Raw genomic sequence first — 22,084 nt, 5'->3', positions numbered from 1 at the left:
CTCATGAACACTGTCTTTGTCTGTCTTTTCCATCATAGCCATTCTGGTGGATGCGTCATGATCTCTCGTTATCGTTTTGATTTCCATGATGACCACGGATGCTGGGCCCCTTTCCAGACGGCACTGCCATTTGGACAGCCTCTTTTGTGAAAGGCTGTTTGATATTTTTGCCTGTTTTAAAATCCGGTCATCTTTTCCTTATTTATCCATACATATTATTGATATATTGTGGATACATGAATCATCAGTATATTTCCGTTGTGTGTGTTTTGATAAACAGAAGTTCTTGAGACTTGATATATTTATCATTCTTTCCCTATCTGTGGTTGGTGCTTTTGTAGCTTGTTTAAAAAAATAACTTTTAAAAAAAAAATAACTTTCCTATCTAAAGTCATGAAGATGTGTTATCTTCTAAGTGTTTTACAGTTTAGCATTTTGAGGCTTAACAGACCTTTAAGTCTGTTCTCCACTTGGAATTGCTGTGTGTATCTAGTGGGAGGTAGAAATCCAGTTTCCTTTCTTCCCTGGTTGTCCCAGGGAAGAGACCTTCTTCTCCCCACTCTGCGGTGGTGGGGCTGTGTGCGTCACTGATCAAGCGTGCACACAAAGGGTCTAGACGTGGTAGCCTCTTAAATATTTGTTGAGTCTAGTCTGAAATGAATCAGCATTTGTCAGGTATCTATTTATAAGTTCTGTTATGTTTTTTAAAGGAAATTCTCTTATTAACAACTAGTATTTCCTCTAGCATCTCCTACCCTGAGAAATCATAAAATTGTCATCAGGGAAATACTCCACAGTCGCCAAGTTTTTGCTCAAATTTTGCATAGTTTTGGAACCATCAGCCCATTGTTCGTTATGCCGACATACACCAGAAGAGGGCCCTGTTTGTTCATGTGAACGAGCGAGGGCCCATCCCTGGGAGGAAGACAGCCTTGTCTGTCTGCCTGTCTGCCTTTTATGGCAGGACCTTCCATCCAGGACTTTAGAGTGTTCCCTGCCCTGGCCCCTGTTGTTTATTTCTCCTGTCCTCCTTAGAGTTGGGTGGGCCACAGTCAGAGTCTGGGCAGCCATGAAACCATCGCTTCTCGTACAGGAGGCGAGGAGAGTCCGGGTCTAAATGCACAGAACCAAATGCCATCCAGGGCAGCTTTCACCACCTTGGCACTGCTGGCAGTTTGGGCCAGATAACCCTTTACTCTCGGGACCTGTCCTGTGCATTGTAAGATGTTGAGCAGCACCCCTGGACTCTACCTTCTCTCTAGATGTTAGTAGCACCATCCCCAGTTGTGACAACCAAAAAAGTCTTCAGATACTGCCTATTATTCCTGTAGAGGACAAAACCTCCCCCTGTTGAGAACCACTGATCTAGTGCAATCCCACATTTTGCAGCTAGGAAGCCAAGGCCCCTAGAGGGAGATGACTTTCCCAGGGTTACAGCTAGTGCGGGAGTTGGGGTGAGAACCCAATATCCTTAGAGTTAGCATACTCAGGGACAGAGGGCTGCTCTACAGAGCCTTGCAAATTGCGTTGTTGGTTTTTGTTTTTGTTTTAGTTCCAGCTCCACGTCTGACCCTTCTATCTCCTGCTTCCATTTTATAGTCCTTTCCTTTAATTTTGTTTTTCTTATTGCATAACTGAAAGAAAGTCATGGCTAGAAAACCCAGAAACACAGAAAAAAGAAAACAAAAACCACATTGCCACGCTAAGATAGCCACTGTTCACATTCCAAAGGATATCCTTGCAGATGTCTTTATGTTCCAGCATATTAATAATTTTTTCATAGATTTTTACTTTGGTTATAAAAGTAACATTCACCGAGATAGGAAGAGTGGTTACCTGTGTGGGATGTGATGGGAGCAGGAGATAGGGGTCTCCCATTTTTTATTTTACACTCTAAATTATTGTTTGGCTTTAGTGCAATAAATATTTTTGCTTCCTTTTCCTTAAAAGGAAGTATTCACACATTTAACAAATGTAGACCATCTTGATGCATGGGAAGTAAAGAAGCAAAAGCCCACCCTTTAGTGTCCATCTCAGACCTTTGCTCCATATTCCCACCTATCCTTGATTTAGGGTAATTTTTCCCATCACCCTGACAAAACATCCCTCTAGCTACTCAGGAGGTACATCCTACACCCAGGCACAACTAAGCAGTACCTCTTGGCCCATCTGCAAACAGTGTATCTTCCAACCCAGACTCAGAGCCCAATGGTGCAATAAGTGAACAATGAGCCAGGCTTTGTGGAAAGGAGTCACCTCAACTCACAGTAATCCCTGTCCTCTACATGGTTTTATAGTTTATTTTTTGTTTTTGTTTTTAAGATTTATTAATTTGAGAGAGAAAGAGAGTGAGAGTGGGAGGGAGGGAAGAGGGAGAGGGAGAGAGAATCTCATGCTGACTCCCTGCTGAATGCAGAGCCCAACTAGGGGCTCGATCTCATGACCTATGAGATCACAACCTGAGCCAAAACCATGAGTCAAACACTCAACTGACTTTGCCACCCAGGTACCCAAGGCTTTATAGTGTTTAAGTATTTTACATTCTTTTACATATGTCCCAATCTGAAAAACAAACCTGCTAGCTTCATCACCATGTCAGGTACCTAGCAAACATGGTCTGACAGATGAGGATCACAGCTTCTGTAGACATACCCCCATGGGCCAGGCGGTGTGTGGGACTCCAGGACTCAGAGGCCATTGGACATGATCCCTTCCCTAATGGCACCCTTCACAGTCAACACCTTCAGTCTGCAGCATAGAAGGTTAGCTGTCCAGGGGGTAGGCAGGATGATCTCATAGCTTTTAACTCTTTACTTAAAAATTAAGAAAGAAACTAAGCCGTCTTGTATATTAACACACTGTTAAATTATAGCTATCCAGAGTTGATCAAGTAAATACATGTCAACTGGGATGTTTGCTCAAAATTGTATTGATGAAAAGCGTGTGGTCCAAAAAGTTTGGAGACCACCAGCCAAGATCCACAACCACAGAGTGATACGGGTATAAAACAGTGGAAATAGGGATCCCTGGGTGGCGCAGCGGTTTGGCGCCTGCCTTTGGCCCAGGGCGCAATCCTGGAGACCCGGGATCGAATCCCACGTCAGGCTCCCGGTGCATGGAGCCTGCTTCTCCCTCTGCCTGTGTCTCTGCCTCATTCTCTCTCTCTCTCTCTGTGACTATCACAAATAAATAAAAATTAAAAAAAAAAAAAAAAAAAAAAAAAAACAGTGGAAATAGGGAGGAGGGGATGATAGGACAGATTTCTGCATGAGGGTCATTTTTGTATCCTCTGCACCTAACACAAGTCTCTTTATGGCCTAAATGATGAGGGGAGGGACATTTAGCTCAATTCTAGATGACAAGTAGAAACATCCCTGTTTATACCCCAAAGTCTTTCAAGATAGCACCATTCCATTTGAGGCAGAGACTGTCAATTACCTTCATCCAAAGCCACCCCAATCCTTGAAACATGCCGTGTTTGTTTCATTAACCTTGCCAGTAATTGCCAAGAGATCAGAGCCTCAGTCATCCAGTTCTGCACTAATGACTTTTCTATGAGGATACCCCATTGGATAGGATGTCTGGAAGCTGAGGGCTCAGGAGTCACAGTGCAGCTTGCTCTCCTGCATGTTGTTGGAAAATGGACATCTGCAAACATCCTGGAGGTGGTGTAGTGGTCCCACCTGCAGCTGCTTAGTACAGTTGCTCAGAAAGCTCTTTAAATATCCCGTGTCTGTCCTTCATCCTGCTCCAAGGAGGCCCTGGCTAAAATGCCAGGCCAGAAGCTCCACACTCGATTCCAGGGTACAGCCAGGGTGGAGAACCCCTGATCTACATCTTCTTAGCCAGCATTTCCAGAGATTACTCATTGAAGTGTTGTCATAATTGATTCTTGCCATATCTACAGACCACTAGTCCTCTTGTTTATAAAACAGTTGTATTTAAATTGACTTTTTAACTTAAATTTATTTTAAAAGGAAACTTCCATTAAAAAAAAAATCATTAACTCTTGCCATCATTAGAAAGCAACCAAAAAAACAAATTCAATTAAAATTAACCAAACTCATGTAATTCCAGCTGCTACCAGCACAGGCCATTGAGTGTAAGGGCTGCTCTCTCTGTTAAAAATGGAGATTAGCAAATGTTAGAGAGGTGATAAGATGTGTTGGATCCAAATGGAGACTTTCTCACTAAAGTTGTCAGAAACTGAGAAGGAAATAACTTCCTCACCGTGACTCACTGTTGTTAAATATCATTTCCCTGCATCCCCAATTCCCACCTTTTAGGAAGTGCCAGCCTTGGAAGACATTGATGTGCTCCAAGGGGAGGGGGCTGAGCTACGTTCTAAGCCTGTTTCTTGGCTGTAGATCTTTCCCAGCTGACCAGACATGATTCTGATCCAGAGTAAGAATTATTTTTCCCCTTGACAATTCAGAGGGGAGCGGAAAGAGCAGAGGTGAGACATGGTAATATACAGCATTATTCAAGTGAGGCGGAGATTGGCGGGGAAAAGACCACACACACACGCAGATACACAGAACCAGATAAGGTTACTGATGTATTTGGCCAGGTTTACAAAGAGCTCCTGGAAGTGAGGGCCCCACGGAACAGGAGCAGATGGAATATATCACAGTTGAGCTTTCCACTGCACCTGGAATCCCAGACCAGGGGTGGAAGCTGTAGCTCATATTTGCTGTACAGAGCTGGCTGTGGGAAGCCTAATTTGTTGCCTGCTTCACAGGCCCTGATCTTTGGGGCTTAACATCAGCATGCAGGAAACACTTCACAAGCCATCTATGCGTATCCATATAAGGGAATGTTTAGAATGCTGGGCTCTGGTTAGGCCCTGTACCCCACCCCCAAACACACACACACTCTTCCCACCAGAAAACCAGAGTTTTCTGAGAGCCTCCAGTTCCCAGCTCATTTCTGCACCCTCACTTGACAAGGACAAAAACATAAAATATTAGTGTTAGTGTTACTGTTTTTTGGTTGCCTCAAAACTTAGAATGTTAGGAAAATACTGTTTTGAGTTTAGTTTCACGATTCCCTTTAGGTGATGGGCCAAAACTAATACATAGTTTTTCCACCCAGACATGGAGCCTAAAGGTAATGTTTAATGCTGTTGAATGTGAATCCGATCTGTGTAGGATCACATTGACACTGTTTTTCCTAAATGTGTATCCTGAATCTGTATGGTATCTATTACACAAGAGAAACCAAGTCCTCAGTTAGCCTCAGGCTGAGTGAGTTGAGAACGTGAAGTTTTGTGGTATTTGATGGAACTCCCTCATGGTCAGGGGTTTCTAGCTGGCTCAGTCATTGGAGCATGCGACTTTTGATCTCAGGGTCGTGAGTTCAAGCCTCATGTTGGACAAAGAGTTTACTTAAAAAATAAAAAAAATTTAAAAGAAAACTTAAATCAGTAGTTAAAAGTACTTCCCCAAAAAAACTGAAAAGGAAAAAAAAAATCCCTCATGGTCCAGGAGTTTTAAGTAACATAGCAAAGGAAAATCTTAAAACTGAAGCTAATACAAAAAATAAAATACTCCTCCCTTGAAGAATTTTTATGAGGGTCCCTTAAAATAAAAGATTTTTGTGTCCTGATTCCAAAACCTCTTCACTTTTACTTGCTCTGTTGATAGGGCAATTTCATAGTAGGTTTTGGTTCTTATTAATCATCTAATGATCATTGCTCTCATAACCATGAGGTGTCAGTAGTTGTCCTAAGCAGTAGGAGTAACAGGCATTAGTGTGGCACTTGATAAGTGCAAAAGTGACCTAATCGCACTGGTCACTCTCACGTTCCTGCCAGAGAGAACCCCATGCAGAAGCAGAAGCACAAAGCAGGTCCCGAACAAGAAATTCATGGAAGTCCTTTTGTGTAGAACAATCATGCTTTTTTCACACTTTAGAAAAATCATTATAGTTGAATGCTGGTTCCAAAAAAAAGGCTATAAGAGGAACGTTTTAGAGGCAACTAAGGACATTTTAGTATCAACTGTATCTTAAATGATATTAAAAAAATTTTTTAATGTAGGCAGTCATAATACTGAGGTCACATAGGAGGATAATCTTGGGTTTAGGAGTTGCATGCTGAAGTATTTAAAGCTGAGTAATGCAATGACTTCAACTTGCCTTCAGCGATTCAGTAAAACATTTGGAATCAAGGCAGAAATGGTATAAGAAAGGGTTTTTGTGACTATGTCAGGAGTATAAGGATGTGCATTGTTCTTTCTAATATTTTATATGTTCAGTATTTTTCACAAGATGGGAGAAAGGAAACTTCATTATGGGATCTGGAAAGTTAAGAAGAAAATAGATCACTAAGCAGACAAGGTCACAGTGTGTAAGGAGGAAGAAAAGTTATGAGGCTTTTTGTTTTTTCCAGCTAGTTCTGCTAGTTGGTGAGATTTATTCTTGATAACGTATGCTTAGGAGCTACTTCTGACCTCATTTTTTTTAATTTATAGAGGCATCTGCTAGTGCTGAACTCAGCCACGACTCTCATGCTACCCATCTATTTGATTTATAAGTAGGAAATACCAGTGTAGAATCATGGAAAGGCAGATGAAGTCGGGAAAGCTGTCCAATCCAAATTAGAAAGAGACCATATGGGATTTGTGAGTGGCCCTAAGAGAATTCCCAGAATGCCACTGTCAGCTGGCCTCTTCCTATAGGCCATGGTGGGGAGGCTTTCCCTCTACTTCAGGGTCCTTTAGAGAAAAGAAAGCAATAATGCTTTCTCCCTGTGTGCAATTTAAGAGGAATGTCTAAGACCCAGCTTATTTGAGGGTCACTGCCTTACCCTTCTTGTCGAGGATGGAATTTTAAAGCATTGGGGAATAAAATGGCAGAGCTGATTTTCCATTTAGCAGCAAAAGCACTTTCAGACAATTATAAATCAGATCATGTTACTTTCCTGGTTAAAACTGACAGATGGCTTCTCATTGTACTTAAGTTCTAGCCCCCAGCTTTGACGCAGGGGCCCAGAAAATTCAGCCATGACTCTTCCTCCAACCTCATTCATCTCTTATTATATACCCTCTCCCTTGTGTACAGTTTAGCCACATCAGACCCAGAAGGTCAGTGTACAAATAAGGAAACCAAGGTACACGGGAGGTCTTCGTCAGGGTATAGCCAAATCCTACCTCCTTGGTTTCTACCGTAATGCCTATTGACATTTACTTCCTTGGTGTTATAATTCAAGGGGTACCAGGAAGACTCTCACCACCACCCCCAAACCAAAGCATCTCTTCCCATTTCCAACAGTGTTTGAAATCCTCCTGTTAGAGACTTTTGATTTGAAATGTTATCTGATCTTTATTTTTTGTTGTTGTTGTTGTTATCTGATCTTTAAAAGCTTCACTGGAGACGCCTGGGTGGCATCTGCCTTCAGCTCAGGGCGCAATCCCAGGTCCGGGGCTCAAGTCCCATATTGGGCTCCCTAAGGAGAAGCTTCTCCCTCTGCTTATGTCTCTGCCTCTCTCTCTGTGTCTCTCATGAATAAATAAAATCTTTAAAAAAAAGCCTCACTAAAATACAAAGTCTGCTGAGATGCGTTTGAAAAAGATAATGCTGTGAGAGCCAGTAGTTTAGTGGGTAATCATTTATCAAATAATATGAGTAAGTAAGATGGTCACTCAGGAAAGGATGTGGGGAAAACAAGACTCCTCCAGGCCAAAACAAAGACAGAGACACACATTAAATGAGAAACTCTGTACTGCACATAGGAAGATGTTGATAGTATATGCTAAGTGATGAAAAGAGATTACAAAAGAGTAGGTGTTTTATACCCCACTATTTTAAAATACATACTTAAATGTTATACGTGTAGAAGAACCTGGCAGGATAAACCCCAAAAGGTTATCAGTGATGACCCCCCAGGTGGTGGGATTATAAATTTCTTCCTTAAAATAAAATGCATCTGCATTTTTCTTTTTTCTTTTTTTCCAAAAATGAGCGTAAATACTTGAGCAACAAAAAGAAAGGGGCTAGAGTAACAACTTTAAAAACATACCCGCTGTGGTGTAAGGTCCAGGCATGGTGACAAGAGTTAACAATACTGTGCTGTAAACTTGAAAGCCATTGAGGAAGTAGATCTTAAATGATCACCCCACCACAACCACAACAAAAATGGTAATTGTGAAAGATGGTGAAAGATGTGTTCACCAACTTACGTGGTGGTAACCATTTCACAACCATCAAATCATCACAAGGGCGCCTGGGTGACTCCATCAGTCAGGCATCTGCCTCCAGCTCAGGTCAGGATCCCAGGGTCCTGGGATCAAGTTTCACATCAGGCTCCCTGCTCAGTGGGAGCCTGCTTCTTCCCCTTCCCTCCCCTATACCCTCCCCTTCATCCTCCTCCTGCTCTTGCTGTCACTCTCTCGCTGAAATAAATAAAACCTTTTTAAGAAATCATCACATTGTACACCTTAAAGTTACATGGTATTAACATGTCAATTGTATCTTAGTAAAGCCCGAGGAATATCTGCCAAATTAATAGTTTCAGGGGACAGTCCTCGCCTAAATTAAGTATTTGATGCATTTCCAAAAGAAAATGACAAATATCAGGTCAGTTAACACACATAAGTAACTGGTGGTGGTGGTGCTGGTGGTGGTTTTTAGAGGTCAAGAATAACAAATTTGTGACTTAAGTGCCATTGTCCCTATGCTAGCCCAAGGCAGACATTAAAAATCAATCCTGCTGAGCCTGAATATGTTGTCAGAATCCTTTCCGAAAGCAACCACTGCCTGAGTCATGGATTATTGGGAGAGGACCCCTGGACCACTGCTTGCATATATGTTGCCTGCAGGTAAATCATGAAAAGGTCTCCTTCCTGAAGATGTTTCACTTCTTTCTTTTGAAATGTTATCATAATATATTGATTTTTGGGACACCTGAGTGGCTCAGTCCATTAAGCATGTGCCTTTGGCTCAGGTCGTGATCCCAGGGTCCTGGGATTAAGCCCCTTGTGGGGCTCCCTGCTCAGCAGAGTCTGCTTCTCCCTCTGCCTCTTTCCCCACTCATGCTAGTGCATGTGCTCGCTCTCTCTCTGAAATAAAATCTTTTTAAAAATTTTTAGAAATATTAATGTTTGAGGGGTACCCAGGTGGCTCAATTGGTTAAGTATAGCCTTCAGTTCAGGTCCTCATCTCAGGGTCCTGAGATGGAGCCCCACATCGGGCTCCCTACTCAGCAGGGAGTCTGCTTCTCCCTCTGTCCTTCCCCTTGCTCATTCTCTCTCTCAAATAAAAATATTGATGTTTAAAGAACAAAATACATCTGCTAGAAAATGATCATTATAAACAGTCAGTCTCTGGTGTCTGTAGTATACTTGGCCTTCCCTAGGATGAGCAGACAGTATTCTCTCTTCTTAAACCATTCATAGCAATCCTAGGTGATTCTTTTTTGTCATCTCTGCTGGAAATCATTAACCCCTCCCCCCCAAAATAAACACAAACCCTGACAAGATGGTATTATCTCCCAGTGAAAGTAAAGTGGCCTGAGACCCCACTGGAAACTGCCTAGTCGTCGTATATTCTAGGCGCTAGAATCTGTCGTGCTTTAGTATCTAGGAGGCTGCTGAAATGCCCGCTTCCTCTTGGTCAGATGCAAAGTCCAATATAACAATATGGCAAACCATAGGACATGAACTGGGTATTATTAACCAGTCAGCTGTTTCTGCTTCAAGGCAGCATGATTCAAGGAGGACCATGAGTCTTTGTTCTAATTGAAGCTCAGGCTTAATTCCATTTTTTTCCAGTCCATGAATTTGCTCATTTCTCATTCCAAGTGATTTGCAATGAATGTCATTCCCTGGGACCTTTGCTATTGCATTGGCCACATCAAGACCAGGCCTTCGCATTTGTGGTGTGTAGTCTAGTGGTTGGGAAGGAGATGTGTCCTAGGGGATGGGGGACAGGGTCCACTGGATCTAATGATGAGCCAGGGAAACTCAGATGGTAAGGACATTTACCACCCAGTAGCTTCTAACTGGCCACTTGCAACTTAAAAAAAAAAAAAAAAAAAAAAAAAAAAAAGCATTCCCATTTTGAAACTTGCTGCAGGCACTTGCTCTTGACCTGCCTTTGTCCCTCTGAAGAAAGATCTGTCTCATTCAAGGCTATATAACTCAGCAGTAGAGCAGAATGAAAGAACAGGGTAAGGTTGGTTTAGGAAGGAGGCCCAGTAGCCAGGCCCAGGTCAGCAAGAAAATTCTGAGAGATCTCAGGTCTTTTACTTATACTCTGCCCATATCCAGAAGAATACACAGTGCCTTACAATTAAAGAAAGAGTGTCACTAAATCTATAGACCTTGCACAGAATAAGCCCAGAAATGCATCAGGAGCCAAAGGAAAAGGCCAGGCCAAGTTTCATCAGTTTGTTTCAGCCTGATATCAGCTTGACTCCCAGGTGCTCCTGGAAAGGAATATCTCAGGACTCAGACATCCTGGGTTCAAGCTTTGCCTCTGTACTTAATAGCTATGAGACTCCAAGAGAGGGATGAAATCCTCTCAGCCTTAGATTCCACACCCCAAAATGCTGGGGCTAAATGTAAGTATCCCCTGCTTTTTGAAAAAAAGTTTGCATTCTGCCCCTTTGCTTTCACAAAAGACCTTACGGTGGTACCTGTTTTCACGAACCACAGAAATCCAAAGGGGATATTGCTTTCAGGAAAAAAGGTGAAAAGCAAGAACCGCACTCACTGTTGCTTTGCAGCAAGTCCGTCTAGAGGCAGCACATGAGTGGCTGCACCAAACCCCTTCCCGGGGACTCCACTCAGCATCTCAGCATCAAGCTGCCGGAGCTTTGAGCTGTGCTTTATCCGTGCTTCATCTCTATTCTACGCATCCCTTAAAGATGTGTTGTGAAGTATCAGAGAAGCCTGAGAGAGGTTGTTTTTGGGGTCTGGGAATGTTCAGAATTTTTTTCCATGTAAAATAAGTGTCATTACTTCTTTGCTGTATGCCATTTGGGATTAGGAAAGGTTTCATTAGGAACGGTCTACTTCCAGATTACAGAGGAAACCTATTCCTACTTCATAGTCTTTGTGTTAAGTGAAGTGATGAATGTAAAGTCACCAGAGCCTCATAAGCAGGCCCTTTCCTCTTCCCAGAGCAAGTAGGTTTCAGCTGGGCCTTTCTGACAAGTCTCCAAGATGGAGAGCCTGGCTCCTGACTGCCTGCAGCCTTTTCAGCCCACCCCTCCCTCACGAGCCCCAGCAGATGATTTCCTGCTTCACATTGATTTTGATCTTATCTCTCCTCTGTCTGTGGTTGCACCTTTCCTAGTTCAGGACCTGGCCCATTCTCTCCAGCCATCCCAAAGCCCTTACCATCTCCTCCCCTCCAGCTCCAGTTTAGCACATACCTTATCAAATGCCTGCTCTCCACAAGGAACTTGATGTCACTGTCCTTCTTCCCAGTCTTCAGAGTCCTTTGATTTATTTCCCAGGCACAGGTGTCCTGGGCTGTCTTCCTCCACTACTTTGGAAACTTCATTCAAATCTAATTTTTCTGGTCTTACCTGGCATTGTGTTTCCTGCAGCATCCAGGCCCCTCTCTACCCTGTAGAGGACACCATCCTTACCTCTGTGCCTTTAGGTTGGGTGTCAGACCACAGAGCTAGTAATCAGTGGATGTTTGGTGAAGTGAAGGAAGGATGAAAGAGGCAGCACCAAGTGTGTAGGAGTAGCCTTCCTCCCCACACCTGGTTTGCAAGATGGCCTGTCCTCTCTCATCACATAGTGTGTTGGTAGACATGGAAGTGTCCAGAATTTATCAGTCTCGCCTTGATCTCTTTGCACCCTCTCTTTCTTTGAAGTCAGAAGAGCTGAAGTATGTGTAAGGGTCTGGTCACTTTGAGAAATGCCCACCCATGCCTACCCTCACACTGGTGTATTAGCCTCTCCTGGAGTCAGTTTTCATCTTCATGCTGATGATTCCCAAGTTCGGATCTACCCTTCAGATTCTGGGGCCCCATACCATACCTCTAGTTACCTGTTAGATGTCTTCTCTTGAACGTGCACAGACCTCAGAAAATCCCCTTACCCAGATCTGATCTCAACTTCCTGCTCCCTGCAAACCCACTGTGTCCTTGGACCCTGTGAGCAAGTGGTCATGGGTGTCATTGCCCTCTCTGCTCCTGTATCCCATCTGTCATCCAGGTCTCCGATGTCTGCTCCTTCCTCTCTGTCTCCTTTGCCACCACTCCCTACTCTCTCTTGCTTAGACTATCCCAACACCTCTTTTCACACACACACCCCACTACCCCAGTCCTTTCTGTTTTACAGACAGAAGGTGAAACTGCAGATTTCCCTGATGGAAACCAGCAAGGTGGCATTCAGATGCCTGAGCAAGGCTTCTAAGATCTTTCTGCATATGCCTCCTGATTCCCCTTCTCCCTCAGCTCATGCCATCTTCCTCCAGCATGGAAAGCTTCTTATTCAGTGGTCAGCCCTTCACCCACCATGGTCCCTGTCACTCTTTGGCCTTTGCAGGAAGTGTTCTTCCTCAACTGTCCAACACTTACTCCTGGTTCAGGTCTCAGCTTAGTATTCCCTTCTCTGAAGAGCCTTCCCTATCACCCTCTTATGCATTGCCATAGCCCCATGCATGGCCCAGCTCTAGCACTTGCCACAATTTTCCATTTACTTGTTTTCCTCATCACCTTGACAAGTACCATGCATCAGGTCTGCCCCCAACACTGTCATGTCTCCACCCCTTGCAGAGAGACTTGTGTATAATAGATGCCTATTATTTGTTGAATGAATGAATGAATGACTTCTTTCTTTTCTGTGCTGACTATATCCTAGCCAGAATGAAGGTGTTCAGATCTTGCTTGGTCTTTAGATATTATACCCATGCTCTGTATATTCTTTTTGTTGTCCTCTCATGTCAGAGCAAATGTGGGTCTTGCATATAACTGGTCCCTCCAAGAAGACTCTCTCTCAGTCAGTGGTATCATAGGATATGAGACACTGCTCTGATTCTTCCTCAGAACCACAGACTTTAGGGCCCTGGTCTGGGGCTAGATTAGCTCAACCTACAGACAGCTTATGGGGCCTGAGTGAACAAGGATTTTGCTAAGTTTTTAAAAAGAAAACCACTGTAGACTGGAGGGTCTTAGAAGACGACCTAGGAGGTGAAGCTTGAGTGGGGCTCTGAGGGATGGATGAGGATGCATGGAAGTTAGGAGGGTGGGGAAAGAAGGAATTTATAGGTGTAAATTACCCTGGGTGATCCAGTTATTATTTACCTTGGTATCCAACCAGCAGACCTTAAAAAATGAGTGGCCTGCAAAGAAATTATTTACACAAATCCAGAATAGAGGTTATGTCTGGGGGTTGCAGAAGAGTAGTTTTAGTAACTCCGTTTTATCAGCTAGAAGATAGCTCAAGATTCTTCATACTTCAAAATGCATATTTGTGCGTGTGTGTGTGTGTGTGTGTGTGTGTGTCAGAATTTTTTAAGTTTCAAGAATGTTAGTAGCTGTGACTAAAAGCCCAGTAAATAAAGCAACAAATGATGTAATCCTATCAGATGTGAGGCTAAAAAGTTTCTCAGGTGATGAGATTTTAACCAATCTCCTGTTTTTATTTTTGATAACTATGCTTTTTTTTTCATCATGTGCATGTATAATGAGGGGGGGAAATATTCCACACTTCCTCAGGCTTTGGCTGCATGGGTTGCCATGGAGAAGCAATGGGTGTCAAAGGAAAGTGGCTCTTGCTCTTAACCCTGTCAGCCCTACTGCTTCTTTATTGCCATGTGGACCTGTATAGGAAATGTCACCTCCCCGAGAGTCTCAATGTCCTGGTGTGTTGGAGGGAGATCATAAGAGCTACCCTCATAGGATATTCTAAAGTGCAAAGCAGATGACGGGTACAAAGCACCTGGCACATAGTTAGTGTTCAGTAAATGCTCATTGCCTTTCGTTCCCTGAAGAACAAAGCAAACATGTTGATACAGATTCTCAGTTCTAGGGAAAGACCCTTAGAGACCATTTAATCCAACCTCTTCATTTCATTCCATTTAAATTGTTCTTAATTGCACATGATAAATCAAATAATACAAATGAGTTTATGATGAGAAACATCATTCTTGGCTCTGCTGCACCTCTCCCCACCTGTATCCCAGTCCCCAAGGCAACTTGTTGTAATCATTTCTATTTCTGGTTCTTCTCGTTGTTCTCACCATAATGCTGCTTAATAATCGGATAGCTTCTATTTCTTAATTGGCAACTCTAGACAATACTTATACTCCCTAGTTGGAAAGATGAGATTTTTAGCTGATTTAAATCTCTCCTCTCTCTTCCTCTTTAATATTTGATTATGTTACTTATTACTTCTGTTGCTTCCTTTGGAATCAGAGATAATATACTTATACCACCATTGCTGCTTTTAGTAACATTATTTAGTATCTTGACTCCTTTCTGTGCAAGATGAGGAAATTAACACACACACACACACACACACACACACCCCCCGCAACTTCCACTTCTAACACTTCCACCTCTTACCTCGCGTCAGCTTCACTTTTACTATTATATGGTCAAAGCTGTATTTTTGTAACCCTTGTATTTTCTTCTGCATCTGTAACCTGTCCTTAAATGTAGCTTAAAACAAAACAAAAATATATACTATTTACATTGTTAAGTCTGTGCAGATGTTATTCCTTGCTAGATCAAGTGGCATGCTAGGATTTCATTTCCTTCCTTCTAATTCCAGTTCAAAACCCTCAAAGCTCCATATTTTAAAGGTAGAAAGTAGGTACTTCCAGAGGTTTTTCAAATTAATTTAAGTAATATATGTTCAATATAGAAAATTCAGTAGATAGGGCACTTGGGTGGCTCATTGGTTGAGCATCTGCCTTTGGCTGAGGCTGTGATCCTGGGGTCCTGGGATCTAGTCCCATATAAGGCTCCTCTCAGGGAGCTTCTTCTCCCTCTGCTGTCTGTACCTCTCTCTATGTGTCTCTCATGAAAAAATAAATAAAATCTTTTTTAAAAAATTCAGTAAATATATACAAGTAAGAAAAAACATAAAGAGAGAGGGATAGAAAATTAAGGACACCTGAAAATCCCACCACACATTAATGCTTCATATAATTTATATAGAGTAATCAGTAAAACTGAAGAGGAAATACTTTCCTTAGTAATAAAAGGAAACATGCAGGCCTGCATAATATGGGCCCACACCCCAAATAGGAGAGATTCTGTCCTAAGTTTTAGTTCCCTTATATGCTGCAGACATTCAGCTGTTTTTTTAAAGATTTTATTTATTCATTCATAAAAGATACAGAGAGAGGCAGAGACACAGGCAGAGGGAGAAGCAGGCTCCATGCAGGAAGCCTGATGTGGGACTCGATCCCGGGACTCCAGGATCATGCCCTGAGCCAAAGGCATACACTCAACCACTGAGCCACCCAGGTGTCCCAACATTTAGCTTTTTTTGCACATGCTTACTGAGCATTTGCTATCTATGAGACACTGTGCTATTAGGAATAAAATACGGTCAGAATAAGACATTGTCCCTACCTTCATGAAGGTTAAATTCCAGTAGGGGGAGGTAGACATTAATCAAACAGTCATGGGTAGGCAAGTATAAAGTATAAAATAAATTGAGTTCAGGTGTTGAAAGGAAATGAACTTGATTCTTTGAGGACACATGACAAAGGAATGTGCCCAGGCTCAGACCCCCCTTTCTTGAGGGGGTTAAGAAGGTCTCCTTTGAAGGAATGATGGTTGAATTAAGATCTGAAAGGAGTGTGGGAATTTACGGAGCAAAGAGAGTGTGGGCAAAAGATAGGTTAGGGAGCATTCCAGAAAGAAGGTAAAAAAACTCTTTGATGGGTGCACAGATAGGGCATTCAAATAACAAAAGCTTTTATGGCTGGAGCAGAAGGAACCGGGAGTGAATGGAGAAGAAACCCATACTCAGGGCGCTTCACAGGCCAAGGGTTCCAGGGGCACAGTGGAAGTCCAAGTGTGGATCCTTTAAGATAGATATTAAATAAGGAGGAGGTTGACCGTTAGCATGGATACCCACAATGGAGGCTTGTTTGCCTCCCTGACATAAGACTTTATGTCCCCTAAACCGGACATTTTAATTAGTTGCAATGGCCTCATCTAAGGAATGCCAAATAGATACCTTCCCCAAAAGGTGCTGCGAGGTGTGTAGCCACCTCACTATGCAAATGACCACATAGCTCATCCTTTGGGACCTTTCAGGCAGACACTTTCCCACCTCTATTAGGAAACACACCCTTCTGCCTTTCCTCACCTTCATTAGCAAATTGCATTAAGAGATAGAGAGCACACAGGAAGCATGCCACAAGGAAGCCTCCACTTGCCCCAAAGCACCTCTGATCCTATAGTTACTAACTGGAGGACAGGGGGATGTATAGAGAGGGATAAATGGAACACTCTTGTCCCTCCCAAAGAAATCTGAAGGAGAAGCTCATCATGTAAAATGAGTAAAGCAATAACATTGCTCCTGTTGTAGAGGACCCAGAACATTCCTCTCCTCCATCCCCTGAGGTGGTACCCAAGGTCAATTTTATTCTCATTATTAAAAGAGAAAGCTGATAGTCCATGCAACGAGCAACTTTTCTAGTAAGAAAACATTTGTAGGAGCAACTGAAATTTTTGGAAGAGAAGAAGAAAGAGGAAAATTTGGCAGTTGAAACTATTGTAACCAATCCTCTGCTGAGAATACCTACATAGTTCCTCGTCGCACTTTAGAAAAATCCAGACTTCATACCACTCCTGTATTCCCAGCATGGTATCTCTATGGTCCAGCTTACTTTCTGCCCCAGGGCCTTTGTACTGGAATGCTCTTACCTCATATCTGCATGGCTGGCTCTCTCACTTCATTCCATCTTCTTTCAAATATCTCTCCCTCAGAAAGATTTTCCCTAACCACCCTTCCTCAAGCAGTCCATTCCCCATGCCCAGTCACTCTCTAGACTCTTACCCTATTTTCTTTTATCACTATCTGAAATTTTCTGATTTGTTTGCTTGTTTTTATCTGTCTCTATCAACCAGAACATAAATTCCATGAGGGCAAAGATCTAGTCTAACTTGTTCAACATCATATCTGCAAAGCCTAGAACAGTGCCAGGCATTCAACCAATATCTGTTGGGTGAGTGTATGTAATGATATTCTCATACTTGGAGGTTGGTTATGTGGCTAAACAAATTTATTCATCTAAGAAAATATGAGATAACAAATATGCATTCATTAATCAGTTATTGAGAAACTGTTATACTCAGTGGGGTGAAGAGGCAAAACTAGAGACAGCACCTCATGCTTAAGGAGTTCGGAGCATTGTGGTGGTCAGTAGGAAGGAACATAGAAAGAAGCAAAAGATATGAGGACTTAATGGTCTTGGAAAGTGAAGAAGAGAGAAAAAATGAGCCTCAGATTTTAGGCTTGGGCAGATAAGGAGATGATCATGACATTCTGGGAGCAGAGGAACCCCAGGGAGAAAGGGAAGAGGTCAGCTTTGGAAATGTTGACGTGTGGAATATCCAAGCAGTGATATCCAGCAAGGAGTTAGATATCCAATCTGGAGCATGGGATTAGTGAAAGGAGCCGTGTCCTTGATACATACAAACCCCCAATACTTACTCAAGAAAAAAATGGTAACCTGAATGGTCGTGTGTCTATTAAAGAAATTTTATCAAGGACATGGGTCCTTTCACCAACCCCAATTCTAGACTTGGGGCACTCAAGTGCCCAATTCTGCACAGTTGGATATCCAATTCTGCACAGTTGCTTCCGGAATGCAGAAAAGAAGGGATTTCTTCCCAATTTGTCTTAGAAGGTCAGCATTATCCTAATGCCAAAATCAAAGGCATTTAAGAAGAAAACAGCAAATCAGTGTCCCTCATGAATATAGAGTAAAAATAAGCAAATAAAATCCAGCAATGTATAAAAAGGATAATGCATCACAACCAAGTGAGGTTTATTCCCAGAATGCAAGGCTGGTTCATCATTGAAAAGTCAAACAATGTTAATTAGTAAATTAAAGAGTAGCCTGAATGACCAGTAAGCCAAATTTTAGATTAATGATGAATCCAAGGACCTGAGTTGAGAACTATCAGTACTAGGTTATTTGATTTAGTGGTTATGAGAGAAATAGTTTAATTAAGAAAGAGGGAAATTTTCCCCTCTGGCTAAGAAACAGAATTACACTCAGGTCAGTCCCTTCAAAGGGTTCACTTGTCTTTCCTCTGCTAGCATCATTTCAAGGACTGACCTAGAATAAAAAAGGAGTTTTGGGGTTCCCCTCTTGAGCAGCCAGCCTTCCAGATTTCTAGGATGGCATATTCCACCCATGCCTGGGTGAGGAAAGCCAAGAGCACTCACAATCCTGATTTTCTCACATGCTTAGGATCCAGGAGTGCCAGAGTTGAATGAAGCCTGGATCTTACCTAATCCAAATCCCTGCAGTTTAAAGAAGAGAAACCACGAGCCATGGAGGGTGGCTTCTCTAGGTCCCCTTATCCCGTCTTCTGTTCTGAAATCCAGTGATCGTAAACTGATCCCGGACAGCAAGCCCATTAAACCATCTCTTACATGTCTGTTCTCCCCAGACTTTCCCCTCTTTTTTAAGCTGTTTTAAAGCTCACTTCTATGCATAACAAGTCACCATCAAAACATATCTGTCCTGGGTTCTAGTTTCTCTTTTCTCACTAGCTGGTGTCTGGTGTGGAGAAAACCAAACAGACACAGGCTTTTCACAGAATCATCTGCATGAGTGGATTGTCAGATTGATCCACCACCTGCTTTGAGCCTACAAGCCTCACAACCAACCAGACAGACAAAGAGTCTGGGGCCCATCATTTCTCTTCAATTCCTCTGTCACTCATTTGAAATCCTCAACAAATTCCTTATAAGATTATAATGAAAATGTATTGCACACTCATGACGTGCCAGGGACTATGCTATATGGTTATGCATTCTCTCACTCAATCCTTACAAAAACTCCTTAAATAAGTACTGTTCTGGCCCTCATTTTGCAGATAAATAAATAGGCTCAAGGAGATTAAGCAACTTTCCTAAGGTGCCATAGCTAATAAGAGGAAGAGCCAAAATTTGAACCCTGGCTGACTGCAGTGCTCATGCTCAAGGTTTTAGGAGTGAAAATTCTTTGTGGTTTAAAATGTGACTTGTTTTCCCTTTTTTTCTTCTATCTCTGTTTGCAGTCTCAGGAGGAAGTCTGTGATTTGCTCCATGCTGCACCCTTCCAGAATATCTTACCTAGAGTCTACATCAAAGGTAAGAAACCACTAACAACAGCTACATAGCCAACTTGCATTTGAACTTCATGCTCGCTTAATCCCAATAAACTCAGACCTGCAGTCAGAAAGGCAAAAGGTTAAATAAAGCTTTGGGCAGCTATTCAGTATTCACAGAATTGCAGAATTGGAAGTGATACTCCAAGCCTTGTTTCTTGGTGCTTCTAGATCATCCCTAGTGCATTCCTGCCTAGCCTTGGTTTAACTCTTTTGAATGATGAGGAACTCACCACCCCACAAGGTATATATAATCTATCACTGGACAGAGAAAACAGAATGTTTTTCCTTATAATGAGTTCTGATCACACTTTAGAATGAAGGAGAACAGTTCTACACAGTCCATGCATGTTTTGGACACAGATACATCACCGGTCCTCTCAGAGTTTTTCCTTCCTCAGTTCCCCCAGGGCACCCTGAATCTCATTTTCTGCTCTGCTGCTCCTTTTGCAGAAGGGGAGCGTCTGGAGGTCCGCATGAAACGCCTGGAAGCCAAGTATGCCCCGCTTCACCTGGTCCCACTGATAGAGCGGCTGGGGACCCCTCAGGTATGATCCTTCCATTACAGACTCTGAGAACCAAAAGGAACTTTCTAGGGAAAGCATTTAGTCCAACCCCCTCATTTTACAGGCAGGGAAACTGAGGCCCAGAGAGACAGTGGGGAAGAATGTCTACAAAGCCTGTTAGTGGCAGGGTCACGTCTGGAATGAGATTTGCTGTTTCTCAGGCCTGAGTTCTTTCTTCTCACCTGTATCAACTATTATTCCAAGAAACAAGGAAGTCAGACAAGTATCTAATATGCTCCTGTTAGGTATTGGGAATTCTACTAAGTCCTCTTTGAGAATTAAAACCCCACACACCCCAAATACCAGCAGTTCACTTCTGGATATCTTTGCTAGAAAAACATTTATGGGAACACAGATGTTTACCATAGCATTGTTTGTTAAAATAAAAAAAAAAAAAAAAAAAAACAGAAACAACCAGTAGAGGTTGTTATTTGACTAAATAGCAGGTTTTAAAGTTATCTGAATGCTGACTACTGGCTACATAATAATGAAGAGGAAAGATGAGATCTAGGTGCGACAGTGTGGACAGATCATAAGTGCGTGGTCAGGGGAAGAAAGCACACAACAAAAACCTTTCAGTGAAACTTTTCCTAAAACATGACATACTCATGGTCCGTAATGGCGACACTCTCTGAAGAGAGATGAAAGAGACAGAGATAGAATGATGACCACAGGAGACCTCAGCTTTATCTGTAATTTTCTAATATTTTCAAAAGCAAATAAGCTCATATGTTAATTCTGTAATTAAAATGAAGTTTTACAGAGGTGCCTGGCTGTCTGAGTCATTCGAGTATGTGACTCTTGATCTCAAGGTCATGAGTTCGAGCCACACATTGGGTGTAGATTACATAAAAATAAAATCTTTGAAAATAAAATTAACTTTTCCAAACCAGTACCAGTTGCTATGAACATGGAGATGAGTAGAGCAGGACTCCTGCCTCAGAGAACTCAGAGACTGTGGCAGGAGTCAGGAAAGAAGAGAAGAGAGGAGGGAGGCAACAAAAGCATGTGCTGGCTCCTTTCAAACTGATTTGAGTAACTGGCACATTGTAGAGAGGCTGGGGGAGGAATTCTGAAGGAAGAGAACTGGGGCATCCCGGTGAGACAAGCTGGGGTGGTCTGTTTTATTCACCTTTGCCAACTTTTTAAAAGGTTTAGGATTCAGATCTTCACTTGGACTTGCATTCCAGGGATCCTTTCTGTTCTTATCACAAAAGCTGAGGAGTCTGAAGGACTCACACCCTCAGCAGGGGGCAGAAGGCAGCCTCTTCTCTCAAAAATCAGGGCAAGTATCTGGAGCACATCGCAGGACCCAATCTGCTCAGGTGTCACGCTGATGAGCAACCCTCGCCAGACCACCTGCGTGCCACCCACCTCCTACTGGAAATGGTGACTAAATGTTCAGTGGCATTTGGGTTCTTTGAGTCACCACAGGGAGAATTCAGATCCTGCGGAGTACACACATTTTCTTTTTTGGCCTTGAGAGGCTGAACAGAGGAGTCCTCTAAAGATTTCCTTTTAGGGAGAAATCCCCCAAGCCAGCGAGCGACATATAAATGTGTCTGCTCTGTTATTGGTGTCATCCTACAAGAATCTGGCCTCTCGCACCCAGGGTTTGGCATGTGTTTCCACTTAGAAGACTGTGAATTCCTTCCCTGTTCTGGTGAACACCATTTCCTTGGGACTGATAGAAATCTCCATTTGTCAAATGCCGAATCTTTAACAAACAAAAGCCTAGACATTCTGCTGGAGAGGAAGTGCCAGTTTTCTAAGGCACCCGGCCCTCAAGGAATAGCCCAAAATTTAGCCGTCCCAGAGATCAAAGAAAAGCTAATGAAATATTACCTTCCAAGCTAGCTGGGATTCAGGAGACTCACATAATAGCTAAGTCTGTGATGAGGAGGTTTTGACAAATAAATGTTTAAAGTCAAGAGGTTTTAATGGTGTTGCACTGTTTGCATTTATTTCTGGGACATGCTAAGGTGCTATCGTGGAAAGCAGGGAGCCTCATCCCAGCTTCCCACTTGAACCAATGCATAATCTGGTGTTAGACAATGTCTCAGCCTTTGTCTCCCCACCTTTGAAATGGGCTAACACCTGCTTTGCGGCCTTCGTTAAGCTGCCTGTTATGAGGGATGCCTGGGTGGCTCAGCAGTTGAGCACCTGCCTTCAACCCAGGGCGTGATCCTGGAGACCCCAGATCGGCTCC

At 42.7% G+C, this 22,084-nt stretch overlaps 1 protein-coding gene across 6 annotated transcripts in view; it reads left to right on the top strand.

The window, feature by feature from the left end:
• The window catches only part of CYFIP2 (cytoplasmic FMR1 interacting protein 2), a 123,983-nt gene that overhangs the window by 91,982 nt on the left and 9,917 nt on the right, over positions 1-22,084 (top strand). For all 6 annotated transcript variants that reach the window (XM_038534920.1, XM_038534922.1, XM_038534923.1 and 3 more), the window contains 2 exons: positions 19,220-19,292; positions 19,763-19,857. In XM_038534920.1, the coding sequence (XP_038390848.1) occupies positions 19,220-19,292; positions 19,763-19,857 (168 nt within the window). The remainder of the gene's footprint in view (positions 1-19,219; positions 19,293-19,762; positions 19,858-22,084) is intronic.

The sequence above is a fragment of the Canis lupus genome, chromosome 4 (assembly GCF_011100685.1).
Source record: "Canis lupus familiaris isolate Mischka breed German Shepherd chromosome 4, alternate assembly UU_Cfam_GSD_1.0, whole genome shotgun sequence".
NCBI lineage: Eukaryota > Metazoa > Chordata > Mammalia > Carnivora > Canidae > Canis > Canis lupus.
Note: the sequence above shows the minus strand (reverse complement) of the source record. Positions and strands in the feature narration are given on the sequence as shown.